This window comes from Haliotis asinina, chromosome 5, assembly GCF_037392515.1.
Source record: "Haliotis asinina isolate JCU_RB_2024 chromosome 5, JCU_Hal_asi_v2, whole genome shotgun sequence".
Lineage (NCBI taxonomy): Eukaryota > Metazoa > Mollusca > Gastropoda > Lepetellida > Haliotidae > Haliotis > Haliotis asinina.
The window spans coordinates 24,980,672-25,005,454 of NC_090284.1; the positions used below are offsets into that span (position 1 = coordinate 24,980,672).

Sequence of the window (24,783 nt, forward strand, 5' to 3'; positions counted from 1 at the left end):
GTGCAATAAACTATCAATACACAGAAAAACAAACATCAATTTGTGATCAGTGACATCTATCAAGATTGTTCTTGATTCAGAAATCCCCTGTGTTTTTTCTTTAATCAGACGGAATACCAAAATATCACTGAGGCTATTTCTGGATTGGAAATACTGTAAAAATAGCAGAATGACGTCAAGCATCTTGGTTGGAGTTCCTAGAATAAACGATATAGATGATACTTCATGCACGTGATGATCAGGTATCATACAGGGAGATGGTTGTCCTGATAGAACTATTACTTATTTTACGACTAATTGATTTGAGAGCAAGTAAAGGTTACTGTCTGCAGTCCCTAATGGGGCAGAATTGCTACTGTTATGAGCGGTTCTGTGGACGCTAGTACTCGATCATAGCACAGCATTTGATTCCCTGTGGGCTTCCAAATCTGTCAGCAAGAAGCAATGAGGTCGTCATTGCACAATGTTATTGTTGGCAGATTATTTTCAGATATTCATAAGAAATTTGAAGTTTTGCTGAATCAGTGCAAAGTGATTACAACAGAAATATTTCATCCATTTTCAAATTAAAATCTAACTTTTTGTTGCCCTTATTTGTGCATAAATGCTGCACAAAATTATTTGGAATCATGAATCTTTTTGTTAATATTTTTAATGAAATATTGTGTTTAGTCTTTGTGACAAAAATATATCCCCCAAATATTCATGATCCCTATTTTTTTTCCTTCAGTATATATGTAAACAGTAATCTGAAAGAACTGTACAACATTTGTTACAAAAGCTGTTGTGAACATTACACTAATGTTTTGTGCAAATTGATCATAATGATTCTGTTTGTAAGGCTATAGAATGTCTTTGTAACATAGTCTCAATGATCAATGTCGCTGAATGTCAGGCAGGACGATGGTTAAACCAGATATATGATCATTCTAAGACAATATTTATGACAGTAGTAAACCTGAGACTGCTGTGATAAGTTAACGCCGAGTAGTATCAATGGCCACTTAAAGCAGTGTAAGGATGAACTCTGGAGCCCCACCCTGTTACATGGCACTAACTATTTTTATGTCTCATATGCAAAATGTTTATACATTAGAACTGTTGACCTATTTGTTAAAAGTATTTCATGTGACTAAGAGTGTTGGGATTTTTTCATCCTTATTAACGTCAAATATCTCAAATTGATGCAGTGATACATAAGTAATGATATAAATGGGAGGAGTGAGGGAGTTACGTTTTGTGCCTCTTTCAGCAATATTCAGCATATGGTGTGACTCTGTAAATATTCACATCTGGACTAGACAAGCCAGTGATCAGCAACATGAGCATCAGTCTACGCAATTGGGATGTGATGACATGTGTCAACCAAGTCAGTGAGCATGACCACCCGTCAGCTAGTCTGATAACTTATCCTCTTACAATAAGTATGGGTTAGTGAAGATCAATCGTAACCCAGATCTTCATGTGGGTTCTATCAATAGATATTTACTTACCTCTGTCCTTGTCCTGGACAAATGTTTAGTATCTGAATAATTTTGATAGAACCTGGAGGAATCCAGACTTGCTTTATTTAAGGTTTTATCTTTATTGAAAGGGCTGACCAGATGGGGAATGACCAGCTGATAGACTGTGAGGTAGACTTGTCCTAAAGCATGCTTCTGGTGAAACACATGACAACACAAGTATTCTCTCCATTTCCTGGAGATAATAATCATTTACATAGTTGTCTCATCATTTTGAATGAGATCACAGGCCTTAATTGTTCTGGAATCATGTCACATCTTAAAGAATGTATCTGTTAGTGGTATGAAAACCTTGGAGTTAACTTTATGTGCAGATTCAATTGGTGTTGTCACAGCTCCTACTGTACACTACCCAGCCCTGTGCACTTAAAGGAACCCACAAATCCATTGGTATATGACCAGACAGTGGTCACATGAATACATGCTACCACCCAGTATAGCAACATGCAGTAAAAATAGACAAGATACTGTGACTGTGTCCCAGTGCACCTATATGAACCTCATAAGAATAGGAAAGCCACATAAACCTAGTGTGCCTAATGGCTGCCAGAGTTGTATGATCCCCAGGGGGTTGAGATTGGTAATATAGTGTGCTGTTTCAGAGTGAAGTCCAGTGATTGAAGGAAAAACAAAGTGCCTTTGAGAAGCTGAGCTGGATATTGGCGAGCTACAAATATCAGCGTAACAAATATAATGAAAAAAGTAACCATTGAATAAAACACTAATTGTAAATGTTACCTTGTTAAGCAACTCACTGCAATAAAATATGGAGAAAATGACCATTGTTAAAGTATGCATCCTTGGAGAATGGTATTGGTGCCATTATACAAAGTGATCTTTCAGATTTTATGATAGAAACTCCCATACTTTAACACAGACCTGTGACAGTAGTAGTACTGAGATCACTTTGTACAATGACATCGTGGTAAATAATCCATGCGTGAATCAATTACATGTAGATGTTATTGATCACCTGTCATTTATTCATATTGATCTGTAACACTCTACTGACTACAAATGATCACTGTGACCTTTACTGTCAGCTTTTCGATCTGCAATGTTAGTACAGCATCAACTTTGGTTGTTGCACTGAACTTATCCTTGCAGGATTCGTCGCCTGATCATCGGAGTTAGTTTGATTGCCTGATCACCCCACCAAGCTGTCTCCTCGACACACAAACCCAATAACGTTTTCCTGACTCCTACTCTACACATGACTAGCTGCACTAGTTTCCACCAAACATCAGATTACAGGGCTAGTTCTTGACAGATTGGATGTGATTACTTTTCAGATTAACCTGTTAACTGCTTTCATTTGTCTATAGGACTTTGAAGCTATATGTTGATTCAGATGTCTCGTCAGAGTGTGTGTTGTAATGAGGTTGTTTAATATCAAAGCAGATTTAGAATGTCATGTTAATGGTTTAATAGCTCACCTTACTAAAACAGATACTAAATGATTTGTTTTTGCTGCTTGTCATCATTTGTGTGTGTTTATTGAAATTTGTGTCAGTTGTTAGAATACACAATAATTTCTTACATGAATGCTATTTTTATAGCAATAGACATAACATGCCTCCTAAATTATCTTGTATTTTAACAGGTGAGGTGTCTTGAGGTGTATGTTTTAACAAGTTGTGAGGTTGTTTTAGGGAGCTGTTGGGTATTGTAGTGGTCACTCCTCATGGGTGTAGGAGTCGCATAGGGTTTGTTGGTTCTGCTTGTGTTTGGGATTTTAAGCCATCATGTGACCTAGCCCACTTGTATAGTCTTGTGGGGGGATGGGTAGCCTAGTGGTTAAGGTGTTCGCTTGTCCTGTCAAAGGCCTGGTTTTGAACTACCACATCAGGGCGTAAAAAATCTCATCACCTGACTGCCGGGACAAGTCAGTTTTCATTTCAGACAATCAAATAATGATATCGTACTTGTCCTTGGGCTACCAGATAATTTCTGCTTATGGTTTAAAACTGCAAATATACTTGGATTTCATTTCATATCTCCTCAAAATGTAGCTATTAAATTTTGCAATGATAATAAAGTAGAGTTATCTTTCTTTGCTGTTTATCACTTTTGGATAAATAGTCCAGTAAACGTCAACATCAAATACCATGTTGATTTATTCTTTCATAATTACATCATCATGATTATGTCATAAAAATCAGGCCAAGTGGAAAATCAGTCAGGACATGTTATTTTCATAAAGTTACTTGCCCTGTGGCAAGTGGCTTTTTAAAAGAATTCTGAACCCCAGCACATGGGCACAGTGTGTTATGTCCATTTTAATTGTGTGCTCTGATATTGATGGACTATTTCTAAAAGAGGAGTAAAACTACACTCATTCACTCGTTATGTAGTCTTATTACATTCTGGGAGAACTATATCATCCTAGACTAGTCTATACGTGTTCACATTTTAGATTCCGCTTGACTCCTAATGCATTACAGTATACTAGTATTAACTTCAACACCACTACTTACATAAAAGAGGAATGTATTCTTATAATTGTCTAAAAACTATAGTATCAAATTCTACTGAATTTGTGGATTTCATTTCATATCTCCTCAAAATGTGGCCATTAAATTTTGCAATGATAATAAAGTAGAGTTATCTTTCTTTGCAGTTTATCACTTTTGGATAAATAGTCCAGTAAATGTCAACATCAAATACGATGCTGATTTATTTTTTCATAATTACTGCCTTATATTGGACACCAACTACTTTAACAAATGTGTCAGCATTTAAGATCTGTCTTAAAACATTCCTAAAAACTAATTATTGTTAAAAAATTGTTATGAATCTAAAGACACATTTTAATATTTACAGGTCTGTCATACAAATACTGCTTAATTTAACATATTTTAAGGACATACTACTGCATGTTTTTCTTAAGTTTTTAATTTCATTTAGTGACAAATTCTGTTATAGATGTTGAAACATGATCTTTACATGACATGATAACAATGAATACAGCCCCAGCTCTCCTCGAACCCGTAACAACAGATGGGCAACTACGTGACTACTCCATTATCCTAGCAATTTGCTAGCATGACAGACGATTGGTTAAACAGCACAATGACCACAAATATGATAATTGATACAATGTTACACATGCAGGTTAAGTTAGGCATGCAGATAATTGTTGTACAGGTGGGCTTATCTGATATAATCCTAGCCTGAAGGAATCTCAGCCTAGTGTGTACCTCTTCGGTTGGAATGTGAAGGGTTTGTTGCTCTGTCCACTCACCTGAAATACTACCTTCAATAATGCCAGGTGCCTGAAATTCTTGTGTAAATAACCATCAGTGAAAAACAAAGGATTTACGAGTGCTTGTTGTTCTGAAAGATAAACATGAGAATTACAACCATAATCTTGCACTTATATCAAAGTACTGCTATATTGGGCTTGGTTTATCAGTTAGTGGTTGGTTTATAGATTATTGAAACATTTCTTGGCTAGTTTTATAGTAGACATCATATTAGATCAACAACTTGGCAGCTTTGGTTAAGCAGGACATCCACTTTCAGCCACTCATGCATAATTTGCCCAAGTACATTCTTTCCAAATTCAGCGCTTCCCCTGTGTGTTAAATATCGTTTTCCTGCTATTGTGTTTAAGGAGTGGAGGACTTTTTTGTATGTGTTTATATACTAACATACAGAAAAAAGATTCTGACATAACTTTCAGCAAGTCGACAGTTTGTTTTGGACTGGATGGTATTTTGAGCACTCTGCTAGTCCTTACAGATTTTCACTAGTCACATGACAAGCTGACAGGTTTTCAAACCATGGGAATGTACTTTGGAGGACATGGCCAAAATGCACCACAGCACTCTGGTTTTGATGTGTCTGTGGAATTGTTCCTAGAGATCTAGACAACTCTCAAGTGAAAGTTCAAGTGGTTTACCCTGATGGAGGCAAGGTTAGAACAGCACATTACCTGTTAGAATGGTATGGAAGTGCTCATCGGAGGTGTTTCATCTGTATAACTGAATTTAGATCAACACATTGAGATTGACGCTTTGATCTCAACACCAACGCTACAACTGACATTGAATTTGAGTGGAAAGACACAATATTGGTGTTTTAACTTCATTGATGACTTAATTCGCACTGGAGGCTGTTTCCATTCAAGAATTAGAACTTCAGAAAATTCCAGGTGCATCCTCTGTTGGAGTGTGGTGCATTATTTCCAATGGATCTAGTTTCAGTGAGGACAGTGTGAGATTTCCCTGAATATTCATGAATATATGAATGAATCTGGCAAAAGTCAGTGACTTGTGAAATTGTCAGATTATTCCACAAAGATTATGTGTGTGGATTTAGAATTATTCGGATATATTTTCCTAGGGATTTATTAAAGACTGCAATTATTTTATCATTTGTGCCAGTGTGATGGATTTATGCATAATAATCGAAGCTCTGAGCTTGTGTCAATAATTATTTTGTATCAATTTTCCATTCACATCTGAACTTAACACAAGGTATTAGAGTCCTTGCTTGAACCACTAATTTGAAAGTGTGCACTTTGTGCATGAAGCGTTAGTTTCATAGTGAATTCATGGGTTTTATAGTAGATAATCCTGTTGATCAATATGTGATGTATTTGGAGACATTGGCAGCATCGAGGACAGGTGTTCAGTTGGTAGAGCTGGTTTGTTTTAAATGTCACACTCCAGCTTTATTACAAGATACTTATATAGCGCACATATCCATGCAACTAGTACATGCTTAAGGCACTCACATGCACTATATGGTGTCGGTAGGTAGAGAGACAATGCAACAATGTTATCAGGGTGATTGGAACACTTACAATGTCAGCTCCATCATTCACTTACATAGAGCAGGGCCAAATGTTTTACTTCATTTGTGTCATCATTGATGTCCACTCAACCTGAGCTGTGGTTTCAGCGTACTTAAATTTACTTCGTGCTATTTGCTTGTCGCTTCCATTCAGCATGTGATAATGTTGACATGATATTGTCAACACAACCTGTTAACATTAAGTACCGTCAAGGCATGTCACCCCAACATATGGTGGTCTTGTGATGGACATAACTGTCTTGTGATTGATAGATCTCTAGGGTTATATATCCAGGAACCTTGCTTAAAGTTATTAGGTGTAAGAGAGTATTTATTTGAAAACTGTGTTGATGATGATATTTCCTTAAATAGTGTCAGACAGTAGAGTCCTGTGGGTGTCATGACAAATGTTCAATATTGTGCAATACTTAGGAATACATTATCAGCATATGTGAAGGGCTTTGCGGACATGCAAACCTTGCAAAAAGGAAGGTGTGCACCAACGTTTCAGGAACAGTGGATTATAGTTGTCTGTGTATTAATCATGGATAATTGGAGACTCTTGCAAGTATATCTAAACATTTTAACCTCTCAGTGTGAACAGTGATGGGAGAAAATTATCAATGTACAAGATCTGTATGCTGTCATCTTACTTTGTGAATGAAACTGTAGCATTGATCAGGACTTGATGAACATATTGAATGGTTTCTTTAATATGAGATTATCAGAGATACCAATGAACGGCCGCTGAAATGGTTCAGTGCAAGTGCCTATGTGTAGAATACCTGTTGGTTTGTTGAAAGTGTGATTTGTATCAGCTTGGATTACATAATTAAGTGGATATTGACACTAGCAGATATCAAATATGAGCTTACTGGTGTCACTCATGTCATTCATTATTTGTTGATGTTCACTGATGTACCTGTGGGACGAGGTAAAGGAATGTTTTTTCAGTCACACATGTCAGAAATGTAATTCACACCACCTTGTTTTGTTGATACAGATCTTGCTTGCATGCTTTGTGAAATGTTTTGTAAAGAATTGTCACCTTAGATCCTTAGATTTAGATTTAAGAAGAGTTTATCATTTATTTCCATATGCACATATGTAAAGATCTTTAACCTCAAGATTTATCACATATATATATGTAAAAACATGTTGAAATTGTGGAAAGTCATGATGTGTATTTAGTACACCTGTACAGCCATCGAGAAGTGCGTAGAGGGGTTTACATTACTGGTGTTAGCTTTCTTATGTAATCATAGATTAAAGGACAGCATTGGAATTTCATGATTAAGGTTGACCTCGCAACCATCAGGCCTGAGGCTAACACGGAACATTTGATGCCTTGAGCTTTCTTATCTCAGTGAAGCAAATCCTATTGCCTTATGATTGTGGAAAGTTGAAGACTGCGTTAGACTGAGTTACTCTTTAGGTTCATTCCCTTTCATACTGATGGATAAAGTAGGAATGAGTGCAAACCAGAAGAATGTCTTTTTGCTGTATTTTTTGTGATCATTGACTCTTTGGAGTGTGATTAATATCTAGTTGTTATTTAATTGTTTTTGGTTAACCTTGAGGAAAGTATTTTCACATGTTTAGTTACATAGTTGTCTTTTTTAAATTTTGTCACTGGAAGGCAAACTACACAAAGTATAACACAAATTAGATGCAAATGTTTCTGTTAATTTATTCATGTTTTACTCAGTATTGTTCCAATACTTTTGAGTACTTTAGTCTTAAATGTCTTTATTATGCATACATGACATCTTTTTGTGCTCTATGAAGAAGACTTGGTTGTGAACTTGTTGAGTACTTTTATTACAATCTAATTTGTTGGTGTAGCCATTATACCTTTAGAGCTTGGAAGTGTCATCATTTGGGCCAAGTGTTATGTCATGCGTAAAGCAATCATAGAAGTTATGTGTTTCAAGGGATACGACTTAATCTATTATGTGTTGGCACAGACATTATTTTGAACTTTTATCTTTTCTAGTGAAGTGAAGGATTAAACTCAGCAAGCTTGTGTTAACCCTAATGCTATTTCCAGCGTTTCTGTACATTTCATTGTGATTGTGAAAATATTGAAGTTTCAAGTCAAATACACCACTGGCCAGTTGAGGTTATAGTAGGTTGGTAAGGACCTCTTTTCACTGTGATGAGAACATTACCCAGATCATGAAATTGCTCTCAAAGGACCTCTTGTGAACAATGGCGGAGAACATTCCCTCACCTATGGCATCCCTGAATCTGATAGACTTTTTCCGATCCTCTCTCCGGAGACATAGAAGGTAATACTTCCACCAATGCACATCCCATTACACAGGAACTGTGGGAAATATTCTTTATTGATGCTGATTGAGTGTCAGACGGGATTTATTCATTGCAGTTACAGTTGTCAAAATTACTACCGGCTCCAGTAGCTTCAATTGTACAATCTTGCTTTTTGTGCCCGCCAGCTTCCATCTGCTTCAGCCGACCATTCACATGGTTTCTATGCATAACACATTCTATTCTGAAATATTTGTGTTGACATTATTCTGTCATGGGGTGTTTGAGTTGAAATATAATTCCTCACCTCCTTTCATGGCTTGTGGGTTGAAAGGGTTTCCTTGATGTCACCCATCAGTTTATGACTGGAAGGTTGGTAAAGGGAGTGTGAAACAATTGAGACTGGATTAACTAATCCAGTGATCAACAGCATGAGCATCAGTCTATTTTGTTGGAATGTGACATGCATCAAGTGACAAGCATGGGTTTCAGAAGACTGATTCTCAGTCAGATTTTAATGTATAGTCATGTTTAATTACTATAGTACAATCAAGTCTAGATGACAAGGGAGTTTCTGCGTCAGGAGTCTTATATGTAGACTTAGATTACTTCCATTTGTGAGTGGTGGACATTTTGATTGATGCACAACTGATGATACATGTGAAGGGAGAGATTACTGCATGTGTATTGGATAGTCTCATTACTTGATGTGCAGTATGGAGATTAGTGTACATTAGTATTATTAGTATTTTGGCCAAATGGTCGTGTGGACTCAGTGTTGGTGGAAAGGCACCGGTGAAGGTGTAGAATAGTCCATCAGTTCAGCTCAGATGCTGACAAATCATCATACTCTAGCTTAATACTCTAGCTGGGGTTCAAACATGACAAGCAGACCCTGGTGCAGCTAAGGGACATAACTTTGTAAAGAAAGTTGTGATGTACTGTATCACTTTGACCTTTTGGTAATGCCATACCAGTAAATGGTTACGCCAGGTAATATTTATAATGGGTGGTCTTTGTATCAGTGAAGAATACTGAACATTGATGAGTGACCATAAAACTAGATAAATGAATTTGTTTACACTAAGTTTACAGATTCAGTCTTGAAGTTGAACAAGATATCATGACTTGAAAGACCTTGCAAGTATGTGATATGAACTCTCTCTTTGTACATGCATAACACAGTAAGAGGAATATTTTATGTCTACGTACCTTCAAACGTACATCTGTGCAGAGACCATGTAATAGTATTATATTGTCTCTAGTCTGTGATTCATAATAATGGTCCTCCTTTTCAGGAAATAATTGAATGTTCAGAAAGCATTTTAATCACAGCCTGAGCAACATTTCCTCTTTGAAATCAAAATGTTGATCAGCCATATGGTCTTGTCATAACTTGCACAACAAAACTGCTGCAAAAACAATGTTAAAAGTGAATCATATTTGTAATGAAAGGATTTTATTCCAGTCAATCCTCATTACAGCTTTATTATCTTTTTGCAGTAAAAAGGAACTCCAGAGGTCTAAGACTCTGCCAGTGATTGATGTGAGCCACATCCTGCCAGTGACCTCAAGCAACAGTCTCAAGGTCACGGACAACACAACTATCAGGAAGTACTCTGCACCAGGGGAGATAACTGAGACATGCAGTCGAGATGATTCTAACAGTTCTGGTAGGTCCAAATTTTCAGTCCTTCTACATAAAAACATTACTTGCAAGGTTGACATTAGGCCCCATCAATGCACTTCGTTGGTTACTGGTCAGGGTGCCATGAAATGATCACTCTCAAGAAAGGATAATGTAACTCCCAGTCCATTGACAATCATAGTGTTAAGTTTTTTTTTTGTACAATGAACCCTGCCTGTCAAATTGGTCATATAGTTAGTGTTTTTGCTCTGTAGTGGAAAATAATTATGTTGTAAAATATGCTGGTAAAGAATGAATGAGTGAGAGAGAGAGATTTTAATTCACACTGGCAATAATTCAGCTAGCACATTCGCAAATCACAGGTGTTCCTTTGCAATTTGAAAATGACTGTTCTCTCCATCTCACCCCTACATAAGACCTCACCTGTAGCAGGGCGTGGCATATTTCAACCATTTTATGAAACGACCCACTCCCTAAAATGTTTATTGTGGAACAGGATAATACTGTCACATCAATAGATATAGTTACTCATCTTTTTTCTTTTGAAATGTGACTTTGACACTCTTTACGTCAAGTATTGTAGGGGTACAAGCACCTATAACAATTCATTTTGCTCAGCCTGTCCTTATATTGATTGCATGAAAAAAATTATGAAAAGATGAAAAGTTTTCGATGCATTATCTAGTTATCCTGCAATTTAATAGGTTTTTCAGTGTTGAACTTCAAAAGCAACTGAATATAGGCAAAACTTGGAGGTTTGTTCTTGTCAGTGATGATTGTCCTTGTGCTCTGAAGACCTTGATTAGTGGATATAACAGTTTGTTTGATGGCAAGAATTACACCTAATGGTCATATTCGACTGCTACAAGAAAACAGTTCAGCTGTCACCTTTGAGATTGAGTTTCACATCCATCTGAGAAGCCTTATATATCATAACCAGACCTGTACCTTTGTGGGCTTCTCAGAGGCATTAATGAGTACATTCATTTCTAAGCTAGACTTGTAACTGTAGCAGGCTGACGAAAACACTTCTTTCCTAATTATAATGGTCAGTGAGTGTGAGATGATTTTGCACTGCTTTTAACAATATTCCAGCAATATCATGGCGGGGTACACCAGAAATGGGTTTCACACACTGTACCCATGTGGGGAATCAAACTCATGTCTTTGATGAGATGAACCAGTGCTTTAACCACAAGGCCACTCCACCACCCCTATAATGATCAGACATTTCTCATTGTTTTCAAGTACATAAGTGTCAACCTTTTGATGATTTGCGATGGGAACATGAAATTAAAAAATAATTCCCTAAACAGCATAAATATTATTAGTCCCTCAGTTTTTCCAAAAACTAGACAGCTAATGCGTTTTAAATTGTTTTGGATGTCCTTTTAAACAAGAAACAGGTGTAATTTTTGTTGACTGAAAAATTAGTTTGTAAATGTGATTGGACATCAGAGTGTCTTGACACTTACTTCCAAGAGCACTGCCTGAACAACTATTTATTTGTCATGAAGGCCAGTCAACCCTTTTACAGTAATATATCCCAGTGAAAAGCCATAATAGAGCAGAGACTGTTGTCCTGGTATCTTAAAATCTGAGTCTCACTAAATGTGTAGACCCCATTTAATCCCATGAAGTAGCAGAAGTCATGATCCTCACATCATCGGAACTTGGCTAGTCTGAAGAAACCGAATACTGGAGCCCTGGGCATACATGTACTCATGGTACTGCATGTCTAGTAATGAGGATCAATAGACTCTGGATACTTGTTGGAACTGGGCCAGTCATGTTCAGGCAGACAGACAAATGTAAAACATGATATCATCATCACCACTTTCCCATTCCCCAAGCCACTAATTAAAGTGTATACTGTAGAGCACTGACCTGTTAAAGGGTCCTTTGTGAGTGAAACTTTGACTCAGATGTGCCATTTTTCAGGCACCACAACAGATTCCTGGAAACTGCTTTCCTAACTACATTTCCTGTGTGCAGATACTAAGTTACCCTGTTGCAGGAACTCAACATATCAGACAGACACATCAGAACTCTCAGAATCAATTAGAGTATCTGCTGTCATTTAAAAAAATTAAAAAATGATAATAATATGATAAAATGTGAAGTAAAAAACTAGGTTGTTTAAACAGCATTTAGACTACACATCTACATATTGATAAGTTTTGCACACAGAATGCAAGGCAGTTCTAGAAAAAGGATATGACTTCTGGTAATGTGTAATATATTTATGTGTCATGACACCCAAATCAACAAATTTACAGATATCTGCTAGAAATGTTTTTCAGCAGAGTTAACAACAGACATAACAAGAATATTGTTTATAGTCTAAAATGCATTGGGTGTCATCAAGGATGGTGGTTCAGGTTGATTGCCTCAGATTACCTCTGTGCTGCCATGAGAACTGGCCCAATTCTCAATTATGTTATCAAATGGCTTTCCAATTAAAGTAAAAATCCTGACCAGTGGGTGCTGAAGATTTAATGATAATGGTTAACAAACAGCTTTCATTCCATTTAGAGTTTTTGTAAATCATATATGATGTAAACTGCTTTGAAGTGGCTGTTAACTGATTGAAGCAGTCGAGGTATGTGTCCTTGTTGGATAACGTCTTTCAGACACACTTTAATGTACCTTGTCTGCCTCTTCTCTGAACCATGCCAGAGAGATGTTTGTACCAATCCATCAGATTCTATAAAAGCTGCCATAATGCTTTTTGTCCATTTTGATTTTGTCTATATTGACATCCTTTTCCTCAGAGTGTAATCTTTCGTTTTATGCTTTATTGGACTGGTTTGTAAGTTTTGAATAAGTTGTGTGTCTAATGTCATCAGGAGATTCAAGTAACAAATAAATTGCAGCATTAGGAATATAAATGGACTACTGAATGAATGAATATCTTGTAATGCAGCAGCTGATCGAGCAAGTAAGTGTGTGAAGAAGCAAAAGGATTTGTAAGTTAATGTGTAAGCAAGTGAATTTGATTATATGCTTTAAATTATGTGACTGAAAGAGTGAGTGTGGTTTTACGCTGCTTTTAGCAATATTCCAGCAATATCATGACACAGGAAACCAGAAATGGGCTTCACACATTGTATTCATGTGGGGAATCAAACCTGTGTCTTTGGCATGATGAGCATGTGATTTAACCACTAGGCTACCCCACTGTCCCTTAAACTTATACTGATGTAGATTAGGCAGGAGAGTCCACCAGGCATGAGTGTTCATTCTATCCACCACCAGCTCAACAGGAACTGTTATTATCTCCAGACCACTGTAATGTTGCTGCATTGATTCTCAGCAGGACATGGATCAGCTGTCACCCACATGCCACAGTCAGGGTCCGCCTCATCAGCCTGTGTATTTGAATGATGAAGGTGGAGGTGTATCACATGCATGTGTTTGGGTAGTCTGTTCAATAGTCCCTGCATCACAGTATTTTCCCTAGTGTCTAGCCATCCCTAATATGCTAAGGTCCTGAACGAATCAAGTCTCAGTGTCTTCAGGCTCAGGTTTTCTAATCTCACTGGGGCTCCCTTTTAATGTATATGGGTTGATTTGTTGCTTTGAAAATTATATATATTCAAAGACAAAGCATTTGTCTGATGTTTGGAATTAGGCATGTGCTACTATTCAGTGGCATGTGTCATCTGATTGTGACAGTACTCCGATGGTGATCAGGATAAACAACCTTTGACGCAACACAAAATGTCCCTTGTATCATTTACATCGATCTTTACGTCACATTCAAAAGGATGTCTGCACTTTTCAGGATGAACACTTTTGAAAGATCAGTTTTATTAATATCGAATTCATTCAAGTAGACAAAAACTGTTTGAATGACAGTTTTGATCATTATTCTGAAAACCTGTTTTTGATGGAAATGTTCTTGTCAAGATGGAATATTACGTCCGTTTCAGATGACAGGATGGGGATATTGACAGGATGCAGAAATACAGTTATACAACAGTCAGCAACATATTGATTCAGACTTGTTAATGTTATCCTGTGTTGGTACACCACAACTCTTGTTTCCCAATATTAGCTGGCTACATTTGTGTTTTGTAGGCTGCACCTGTGATGACTGAATATATAGTCAGTGACAATATCTATTCTTCTGTGTTGTAGCAGACATATATACTCTGCTGTGTTGTAGCGGATGTATCTAGTCTGCTGTGTTGTAGCAGATGTATCTTGTCTTCTGTATTGTAGCAGAGGTATCTTGTCTTCTGTGTGGTAGCAGAGGTATCTTGTCTTCTGTATTGTAGCAGATGTATCTAGTCTGCTGTATTGTAGGAGATGTATCTTGTCTTCTGTATTGTAGCAGAGGTATCTAGTCTTCTGTGTGGTAGCAAAGGTATCTTGTCTTCTGTATTGTAGCAGATGTATCTTGTCTTCTGTATTGTAGCAGAGGTATCTTGTCTTCTGTGTGGTAGCAGAGGTATCTTGTCTTCTGTATTGTAGCAGAGGTATCTAGTCTTCTGTGTGGTAGCAGAGGTATCTTGTCTTCTGTATTGTAGCAGAGGTATCTTGTCTTCTGTGTGGTAGCAGATGTATCTAGTCTTCTGTATTGTAGCAAAGGTATCTTGTCTTCTGTGTGGTAGCAGATGTATCTTGTCTTCTGTATTGTAGCAGAGGTATCTTGTCTTCTGTGTGGTAGCAGATGTTTCTTGTCTTCTGTGTTGCAGCAGATGTATCTAGGCTTCTGTATTGTAGCAGAGGTATCTAGTCTGCTGTGTTGCAGCAAATGTATCTAGTCTGCTGTGTTGCAGCAGATGTATCTAGTCTGCTGTGTTGTAGCAAATGTATCTTGTCTGCTGTGTTGCAGCAAATGTATCTAGTCTGCTGTGTTGCAGCAAATGTATCTTGTCTGCTGTGTTGCAGCAAATGTATCTTGTCTTCTGTGTTGCAGCAAATGTATCTTGTCTGTTGTGTTGTAGCAGATGTATCTTGTCTTCCCTGTTGTAGCAGACATATTTAGGCTGATGTATGGCAAGCTGACATATCATAAAGATTTCCACCCATAACCTTTGCTTCTTTTTATGAACATTCTATGCCTAAGTAAATATTTTTTTTTTTTAAAAAAACCTGACCCTAATACCCGTAATCCTAACCCTAAACCTAACCCTAACTCTAATCCCTAAACCCTCAAAATAATCCTAATGAAGAGAGGTTACATGTGGAACTTTTGCTTATACATGTACATCTAGTCTGAGTTCTGTAGCAGACATACTGTATTGCTTCATGGTAGCATCAGATGATACAACCTCAACCTCAGTTGACTACATATCATCCAGCGTGAAACAGCTAGAGAATGGGCATGTTTAACTTGCCATGTTATGACAGACAGACATTTCAAATCTGGCTGCTGGACTGGCCATAAGTATAAGTATTGGTGATCCAAACGGTGCTTATTTTGTCCAGTCGATTCAGAAGTGGCTATCCTATTGATACTGTCTGCATTTCTGCCAGAATCTCACGACTTTTATTCAAGGATGAATTAGGCTTGGTTGATATATGTCTGGCGCTTGTCCCAAGATTACAGCACCAAGGAGGCAAGGAGGACAGACGTTTGGACAAGACTAAAACGAAGTCCATGTTAAGTAGAGGCTTTCCTAGATAGCCAAATAATCATTACAGGCATACTGACAAGGTGCTGGTTTAGGAACAAATGGAATGATGATGCATGCAAATCTGTCATACATCCTTCCTTCTATCTTTTGGAATGAGAGACTTTTACAAGACAAATACTTAATTCCTTGGGTTGATGGGGTAAACCAGTGGTTAACATGTTTACTCATTACACCAATGACATGAGTTCTGTTCTTCACATGGGCTCAGCGTGTGAATCTGATGTCTGGGTTTTTCTGCCATGATGTTATAGATAATGTTTTATACCAAAGTCACTCTCATTTATTTCCAAATGAATATACTAGTCAGCTTTTGATCAAGTTCAGATGGGTCAGATATGCTTATGCACTTCACATGTTATGAGAAGTAGTTTTGTGTGTCAAAGACACAAATAGCTATGTCGATGTGATTTGCTTTATCATATCAAGAGAACTATTGTCGAGGCCTGGTGTATGGTTGAACATGACATGGTCTTTTCCTTCACTTCATTCATTAAAGCACTGTTCTGTCATTTGTTTTGTAGGTCATCTGATTTTCTTGAGTTGTTCTCCCAAATCTCAGTAATCACAAATAGTACTTCGAATTATGTTCTATTGTAGCATTTATACTTTATTTTCATTTGTGTATATGGAAAAAAAATTAACATGTTTAATTTTTGAAATAAAATAATATGAAAGGAACATTGAGCATTTGCAAATTATCAGTGTTAATAAATATGTAAGCATAAACATTTGTAATTTATTTAGAGAATCAACAACATTTGCAGAATATTAATATAAATAAATAATACAACCATAAAATGTAAATTATTAATGTAAATTAATCTATAAATGTAAAAAAGTAGACAAAAACAAAGTCACATTCTTATTTCTTTGGACATAGTATGAGAAATCCAAGCATTAGAACAAGGAAGGAAAGTATTACTAAAATCCATTTTCTTACATAGTTCTTGCTGGTCATTTAGAAGAAAGCCAATACTCTAGAGCTGTCTGGGAATCAGGTCAAAGGACCATACAAGCACACATTAGCCATCAGGAGGACACCATCTCTCCTGTAATGACAGGCACTTGTCGACTTGCTTGACTCTGATGAGACCATCACCAACCAGTATGTTCTCAAGTGTATAAAATCATTCACCTTGCTCATGGCAGGAACTAATCACCTATAATGTTTTGATGAAGGAGCTGCTAATTAATGTAATGAGTCCATTCAGATATTGTGAAACTTCACACCTGTGGAAGTAATGAAGCCAAGGTTTGCTCATCAAATAACAAGGCACAAAACTTGGTGTTTGTCTCTATTGGAATTCGTTACAGTTTGCCTTGCTGAGAGGTGCCCAGACCACATAATCATGCTCAGCTATGTTTTCTGGATGAAGATGAAGATTGTGCAGGATGTGGTTGCACAAGAATAAGATCAATCACTTTGATTTACCAGACTTGTGTTCAGGAATCATAAGGTCAACAATGGTATAGTTTTCTCTTATTTTGAAAGTAATCCAGTAATGCCAATCAACTCGAAATCAGCGTGTATATATAGCTTTTGTCAATGTGGATCAGAATAGAAGGGATGAAAATAACTTTTCTCATCATGAGTATCAATCAGTTTTAGTGCTTGTGTCTCATGTACAATAGATGCAAGGGGTTTGTTCTTTAGTTTAATTGAGTAATCAGAAAAACAAATTTGTGTTTAGATAGAGTTCCGGTTGATTAGATACATGAGCTGAATTGCATGGGATTGTAGGCATTGTGTTTCATAGTTGATGGAAGGAATGATTACAAGAGAGATAAGGACCCAAAAGAAAAATGCAAAGTGAGGTTAGCAATTTGGTGAGATGATGAATGGCCAAATTTATCCTTACCTTTGACCATGACCTCACGTTTCTGTCTCTGTTTTCCTCGTGGCATGGTGTTCATTCTCTAATGAGAAACCTGTATCACACAGCAGCTACAGAAACATCACAGTCGATTGTGCTTGTTTGATTACCACACATGCAGATACATGATCACTACAAGCTTTTGTTTGTCAGATGGTATATGCAGGTAACAAAATCACTACAGGCTCTTCTTGGTCAGGTAGTTTGTGCAGGTAACAAGATCAGTATAGGCTTTTCTTGGTCAGGTGGTATATGAAGGTAACAAAATCACTACAGGCTCCTCTTGGTCAGGTAGTATATGCAGGTAATAAGATCAGTGTAGGTTTCTCGTGATCAGGTAGTTTTTGCAGGCAACAAAATCACTACTGGCTTCTCATGGTCAGGTGGTATATGCAGGTAACAAGATCAGTATAGGCTTTTCTTGGTCAGGTGGTATATGCAGGAACAAGATCAGTGTAGTTTTCTCTTGATCAGGTAGTTTTTGCAGGTAACAAAATCACTACAGGCTTCTCTTGGTCAGGTAGTATATGCAGGTAGTGAGATCAGAGTAAGTATCTCTTGATCAGGTAGTTTTTGCAGGTAAGAAAATCACCTCTCTTAGTCAGGTGGTATGTGAAGGTAACAAGATCAGTGTAGGCTTCTCTTGGTCAGGTATTATATGCAGGGAACAAGATCAGTGTAGGCCACTCTTGATCAGGTATTATATGCAGGGAACAAGATCAGTGTAGGCCTCTCTTGGTCAGGTAGTATATGCAGGTACCATGTTTGCTGTTGATGTGAGTATTAATTTCCAGTGTATTTTGTAAGGTATGTCAGATAAGGGAGATTACTGAAGGGAGAGCAGTTGAAGGACTAGCTTATTATGTGTTTACTTCCCAGCATAATGTGTGAGACCTTGTCCCCTGTTGAATTTCTTCATATTTTACTTAAATTTCTACTTTCAAGCCATGTACTTTCACACCCAAAATGTGTACTTTACAGAACACTCTGGACGAAGTCGTGAGCGTGATCATCGAAAACTGCAGCTCAGAAGTGAAAGTGTGGATCGGAGGAAGAGTCTAAAGCGTGGTGGATCAGCCAGGTCTCGCAGTAAGTGCCTAGTTTTACTTTATATTTACTTGGTTTGCAGGTATTTAGTGTTCCCCCAAACCTTTTACACTTTTTCTCAAAAAAAAATAAATAAAAAAAGGATTGGATGAGATCATGATGTGAATGCTAATGTTCATGTATATCATAAGTCAGCCTGTGTTCTATACTCCCAAGGGAGTTGAGAACCAAATTTAAGTGCATATTGATCAAGTGACCACACATTTCTACAAGCCACTCTTAGTCTGTGTTATAAAGCTAGGATTTGGTGCATTGTATATCCTTTAGGTCTTGAAATTAATGCGTCTCCAGATTAATATGACTGCAAGACTCCAGCCTTAAGTGCGAGTCAGTATTACCCTTAAACTAGGAGCTTGCACGTATTCATGTGGCCACCTTTTGGTCATATACCAATGGATTTGTGTGTTCTTTTAAGTATACAGGGTTGTGTGCTGTACACTAGGGGTTGTGTGCTGTACACTAGGGGTTGTGTGCTGTACACTAGGAGTTGTGTGCTGTACACTAGGGGTTGTGACAACACAGAAAGAGTCTGCATGCACACAAAGTTGACTCCAAGGCTTTTACACCCAGTCACATGTGGTTTCCATCCCGACCTTGCTGGATCACTAGTCTGGAGCTTTTAACCTGGTCGCCCACCACACCCACAATGGGTGGTGTATGTCTGGATTTGGTAGAATACTCACCAGTACCTAGTAGAACACCAGTAAGCCGAGCTGATTTCACAGCAATGACAACTCACCATATGTCCATTTTCTATGCTGGACTGGCATTTTAGATGATTGTATTTGATGAATGTAGTGAATTTTCCGGGTTAATTCTTCTTTTTATCCCCCTCCAAGATTTGAGTTTGTTGCCAGTTGATGGAGTGATTTGGATTTTTTGTCAATGTGTTCCTAGAGTGCAAATCAGATTCAAGATCAGATTTTTCAAGTGAAGTTTTATGTTCTTTTAGTCCTATGTTGAAGGGCCGGCAAGTTTCTCCAATGTAGCTGCTTCCACAATAACAACAAACTGTGTATATACATCCTCTGGGATTGGATTCGGTCTGGTTCCTGCCACCTGTCCCATTTGCTCTCAGGATGATTTTCAAAGTTTTATCAGAATATAATGTCACATAAAACACTGGCAGTTCTTCTAAGGGGTCAGCTGATGTGATGGCTAATCTGGCCTGGGAGCTAGGGTTTAGGTGAATGGTCATTTTGTTGAGGGAGGGTGGTTGGTATGGTCTGCTCTACAAGTTGTTTGGGATATCCAAATAAATTATTGGATTACCTTAAAAATGTACAGATACTTATTTCTAAATGTATAGAATAGAAAGTAATTGCAGTTTATGTATAGAATTTTTGTTTTAGACATGTTAAGTGTTTGTATGAAACAGTGAAAACAGTAGGGTATTGTCTATTATTTTATGAACCATGCTTTTGGGAGGTACACACCCTGATGTCTGTTTATTGCTGGTATTGTATGTTTGATAAAGATAGCTCCATGAACCGGTTCACATTATATCCAGGTTGCATGGCTTTACTTCACATATATATGTTTACCTGAGGTGTTGATTGTTTTATGATGTCATTACATGTTTACAAACTGTCAGTGATGTAAATGTATTAACATGTAAACTGGTCAGCAATGTGATGTTCAGTTATTATGGTGCTTGCAGTTGATAAGAAAGACATTTCTTATACAAGGGCAACAACTCTTGGTATCATGCTTGACAATGAAGAAGTCATTTCAGAGTAGTTGTTCAGTTCTAACAGCAGGATACAATATAATTCAGAAATTGTTCCCACAATTCAAGAAGATCCCAAATTGGTATAACCACACTCAATATGCCAAAAGAATGATAACTTACTCAAAGTAGACAAAATAGAATAGCACTCATGATGGTGGTATGTGTAACTGATTGAAGCATTCTTAAAATCTTCAAGAACCTTCTAATGCCCCATGCAGGTGAATCATGAAGTAATGAATGTCATCACTATCAGGGCATTATGCTGCTGCCACCCAATGTGTGCCTCCTTAAGCTGGCAGGAAGTGGGTATTCCCTTATACCTTGTACACAGAGCCAAAGGCCATACCGAAATACACAGAGTGTTTTCTAAAGATATCTTTGGTAAAGTACGGTGCCCCTTTGGCAGTCTAGACTCGTTAAAACAACATTCAGACTATATGGATATTACATTTACTGGTTGCATGAGAAAGTGAATGTTTGTCCTGGGGGTATTTAACACAGTTTCCTTGTATCTAAGATAACTGTGAAATATGCATCTGTAGTCAGGTCAAGAGAAAATGTGCTTCTCAGAACATGACACAAAGTATATTAAAACTCAGAAAAGGTCAAAACAAAATGTTTGTTTGTTAAATGTATTAGTAGTCCATAAATGTAGGGGTACAGTCTATGAATAAACATTGTTAATTTAAATAAATATTAAGAAACATTGTTAGCTTATTTGTAATATATCTCAAATGAACGCCAATAATATTTTTTTTCACCTTTTAAAGACATAATCATGAAAACATGAATTCTTGTTCCATCTATGAATGAAATTTTGCAATTCAATGTTAATACCTTAAATTGTTCAATGTTTTAAAATTATGTTTTAAAATGTTACTGCACCAGTATCGTAATGATATGATATTGTTTTTAGTTTCTTAAGCAAAGTGAATTTGTTATCATGTATTCTCTGTTGCCATAGTAGCTGATTGATTGATGTCACCAAGGCCATCATTGCTCTTCTTTAAGGGTTGCAGTACATTATCTCATGGATAACATGATTATATACAAGATGGGAGATGACAACCCATAATTTCAGGTTTAGTTTATATGCCATTTTTGTACTTGACCAGTCACAGCAAGTCAGTCTGTAGGAGACACTGACAATGCACAGTTGTAACATGAACACTTTATATTTCACGGCACTAAATTCTAAACAATGATTTTATAATTATTTGCTGTGGCTTTGTCAGTAAGGCTAGCAGTATAGCATTTATATTGTAAATCTTTACAAAGCAAATGGAGAAAGAATAAAGTTTTCTCAGGGATAATTTTGCATTAATTTTGATTTAACTCCAGGCATAAATGTGATGTAGAATTAATGAAATGAAATTTTTTTATGATAAATGGAACAAAATTCTGTTTTTATGTAACTCAGTTCAGTATATGAGTTTGTGGAAGAGTTTATGTTTGATTTCACAGTTGCCTGCTGTATATCTAATTTTTTTGTGGTAGATAATCTTCCTGATGCTACCAAGCAATGTCCAGTCATTTCCAGTCAGTCCAGCAAGATCTGCCAGAATGGATTGAGAATGAAACCGACACTCAGTTGAAATTAAACAATGAAACCATTATTCTCGGACTGTTAAGAGAGAAGAAATGTCGTGCTAAATTTCATATTCATATTAACTAAAGAATACATATATTCTAGAAAGGTAGCAAACGTTTTACCTTCTCTCACTGGTTTGAAACCAATATGGAATTACAATTACCAACTACGTAAATTTTATGCATACTCCCAGTGCAAATATGACTCTTTTGTGACATTCTGGTCGCCTTGCCATAATCTATTTACACAATAATAATTTCGTTATTTTGTTTGCTTCTAATGGTGTATACACAGATACGCTGACGTGTCAATGCTGTACCCAGATTAAAAAGAAATAAAGTGATAAAACAAAAAACAATTCCAGTAATTAATTGGATTGATGCCTTTCAACAAAACAAATTTCTCATTTGTTTGCAAGTTTCTTGAATTTCTTTTGCTAGATACATTTACAGTTGTGAATGGAAATTTACCACTGCAGGAAATCTAGGCAAAAAATAAAAAGAAGACCTGTTATTGTAGAAGGAAGTTTAGTTGGTGATTTGTTTACATGTGCATGATCTGCTGGCTGAAAGATTCCCGTTAAAGCCATCATTCACAACCAATGTGTGTAACACTGACACCATGCCAAACTGCTTGGTGATATCACATATAGGTTTGTGAGATTAAAGTAATCACTGTGGTATATGAGGCTTGTGTAAACTCTGTTATGTACTGGTCCATGTGTAAGCTACACCATGGTATACAAGTCTTAATACACCATGGTATATGAGTCCCTGTGTATGCTACACTATGGTATACAAGTCCCTGTGTAAACTATTCTGTGGTATATGAGTCCCTGTGCAAGCTACACCATGGTATTTAATTCCCTGTGTAAAAAACTACACCATGGTATACAAATGTTTGTGTAAAATACACTGTGGTATATGAGTCTTTGTGTAAGCTACACCATGGTATATGAGACCCTGTGTACGCTACACCATCGTATACAAGTCCCGGTGTAAACTATTCTGTGGTATATGAGTCCCTGTGTAAACTACACCATGGTTTACGAGTCTTTGTGTAAGCTACATCGTGGTATATGAGTACCTGTGTACGCTACACTGTGGTATACAAGTCCCTGTGCAAGCTACACCATGGTATACAAATCTTTGTATAAGCTTCGCCATGGTATATGGGCCCGTGTGTAAGCAGCATGAAGGTATATGAGCCCTTATGTAAACTACCCCATGATACACAAGTCCCTGTTTAAGCTACACCATCGTATAGAAGTCCTTGTATAAGCTACTTAATGGTATATGAGCCCTTGTCTAAACTCTGTTATGTATTGGTCCATGTGTAAACTACTCTGTGGTATATGAGTCCCTGTGTAAGCTACATCATGGTATACGAGTCCTTGTGATAACTACATGATGGCATATGAGTTCCTGTGTAAGTTGCATGATGGAGATAAGTTCCTGTGTTAGCTACAACATGTTATAGAAATCCTTATATAAACTACACCATGGTGTATGAACCCATGTGTAAGCTACACCATCTCATATTAGTTAGTGTGTTAGCTACACCATGGTATGTGAGTTTCAGTGTAAGCTACACTGTGATATACGAATCCTTTTAGAAGCTACACCAGGGTATATGAGTTTTTGTTCACGCTTCATCATGGTATATGAGTCCTTATATAAGCTACACCATAGTATGTTAGTCCCTGTGTAAAGCTACAACATGGTATATGAGTCCTTAATCTATACTGTGGTATATGAGTGTCGTATAACTTGCCATATAAGTCTCTCTCTGAGTTATACCATAGTACAACTGTGCCCCTTTGTCACAACACTGTGTTGCAACTCTGCTGTGGGAATACACCCCGCTGTTACAGGGCTACCTCTCGGTGGTTGCTGTGGGAATAATCACCCCTCAATATAAGGCTACCTCTCAGCGTCTGCTTGAGGTAATGTGCAGCTCTGAGCTGCATTGTTTACATGACTCACTTCAGACCTTTTCAGTGTACAGTTACAATAGCCTACCTGCTATTGATAAATTAATGATTTATTACAGGTATTTGTTGTAAGCAGTTGTGAAAACCCTGAAGGTGAAGGCTGGGTATTTGACCTTCTGTCATATTTAGGCTTAATGTATTTTTTGACTTTTGTTTTGTTCAAACAAGAAACAGTCTGGTGTGATATTTGTTCATACATGCCTGAAGCTCCCCGTGACTATGGATAATCCCGGGTTCCTATGGTTGTTATAAATATTTAGAACAAATGTTACTTTTCAGTTTTGGTGTGAAAGTATATTTTGGCGATTTACTTTTTTGTGTTTATTGACAGGTTACTGTTTATGTTCCAAAGAGAATATTTAATTTAACACTTTCATCTCTAATTTGTATTATGTGATTCAATTTTAACTGTTTGAACAGAAAAGGTAAAGAGTCCTCACATGCTTTTCTTGCGTGACAGACTAACTATAGTATTATCAAAGAATCTAAGGCTGCATAAAAAATAATTCAATGTTTCTCAGACACATTTCTTTTCAAATGTGATGAGGATGGTAGGCCTTTGTTTTAAATTTTTTATTGAAAAAATAAGTGACACG

At 37.1% G+C, this 24,783-nt stretch overlaps 1 protein-coding gene across 2 annotated transcripts in view; it reads left to right on the forward strand.

The window, feature by feature from the left end:
- Positions 1–24,783, forward strand: part of LOC137283269 (ankyrin repeat and fibronectin type-III domain-containing protein 1-like) — a 190,320-nt gene that overhangs the window by 85,885 nt on the left and 79,652 nt on the right. For both annotated transcript variants that reach the window (XM_067814702.1, XM_067814703.1), the window contains 2 exons: positions 10,098–10,267; positions 18,746–18,853. In XM_067814702.1, coding sequence (XP_067670803.1) covers positions 10,098–10,267; positions 18,746–18,853 — 278 coding nt within the window. The remainder of the gene's footprint in view (positions 1–10,097; positions 10,268–18,745; positions 18,854–24,783) is intronic.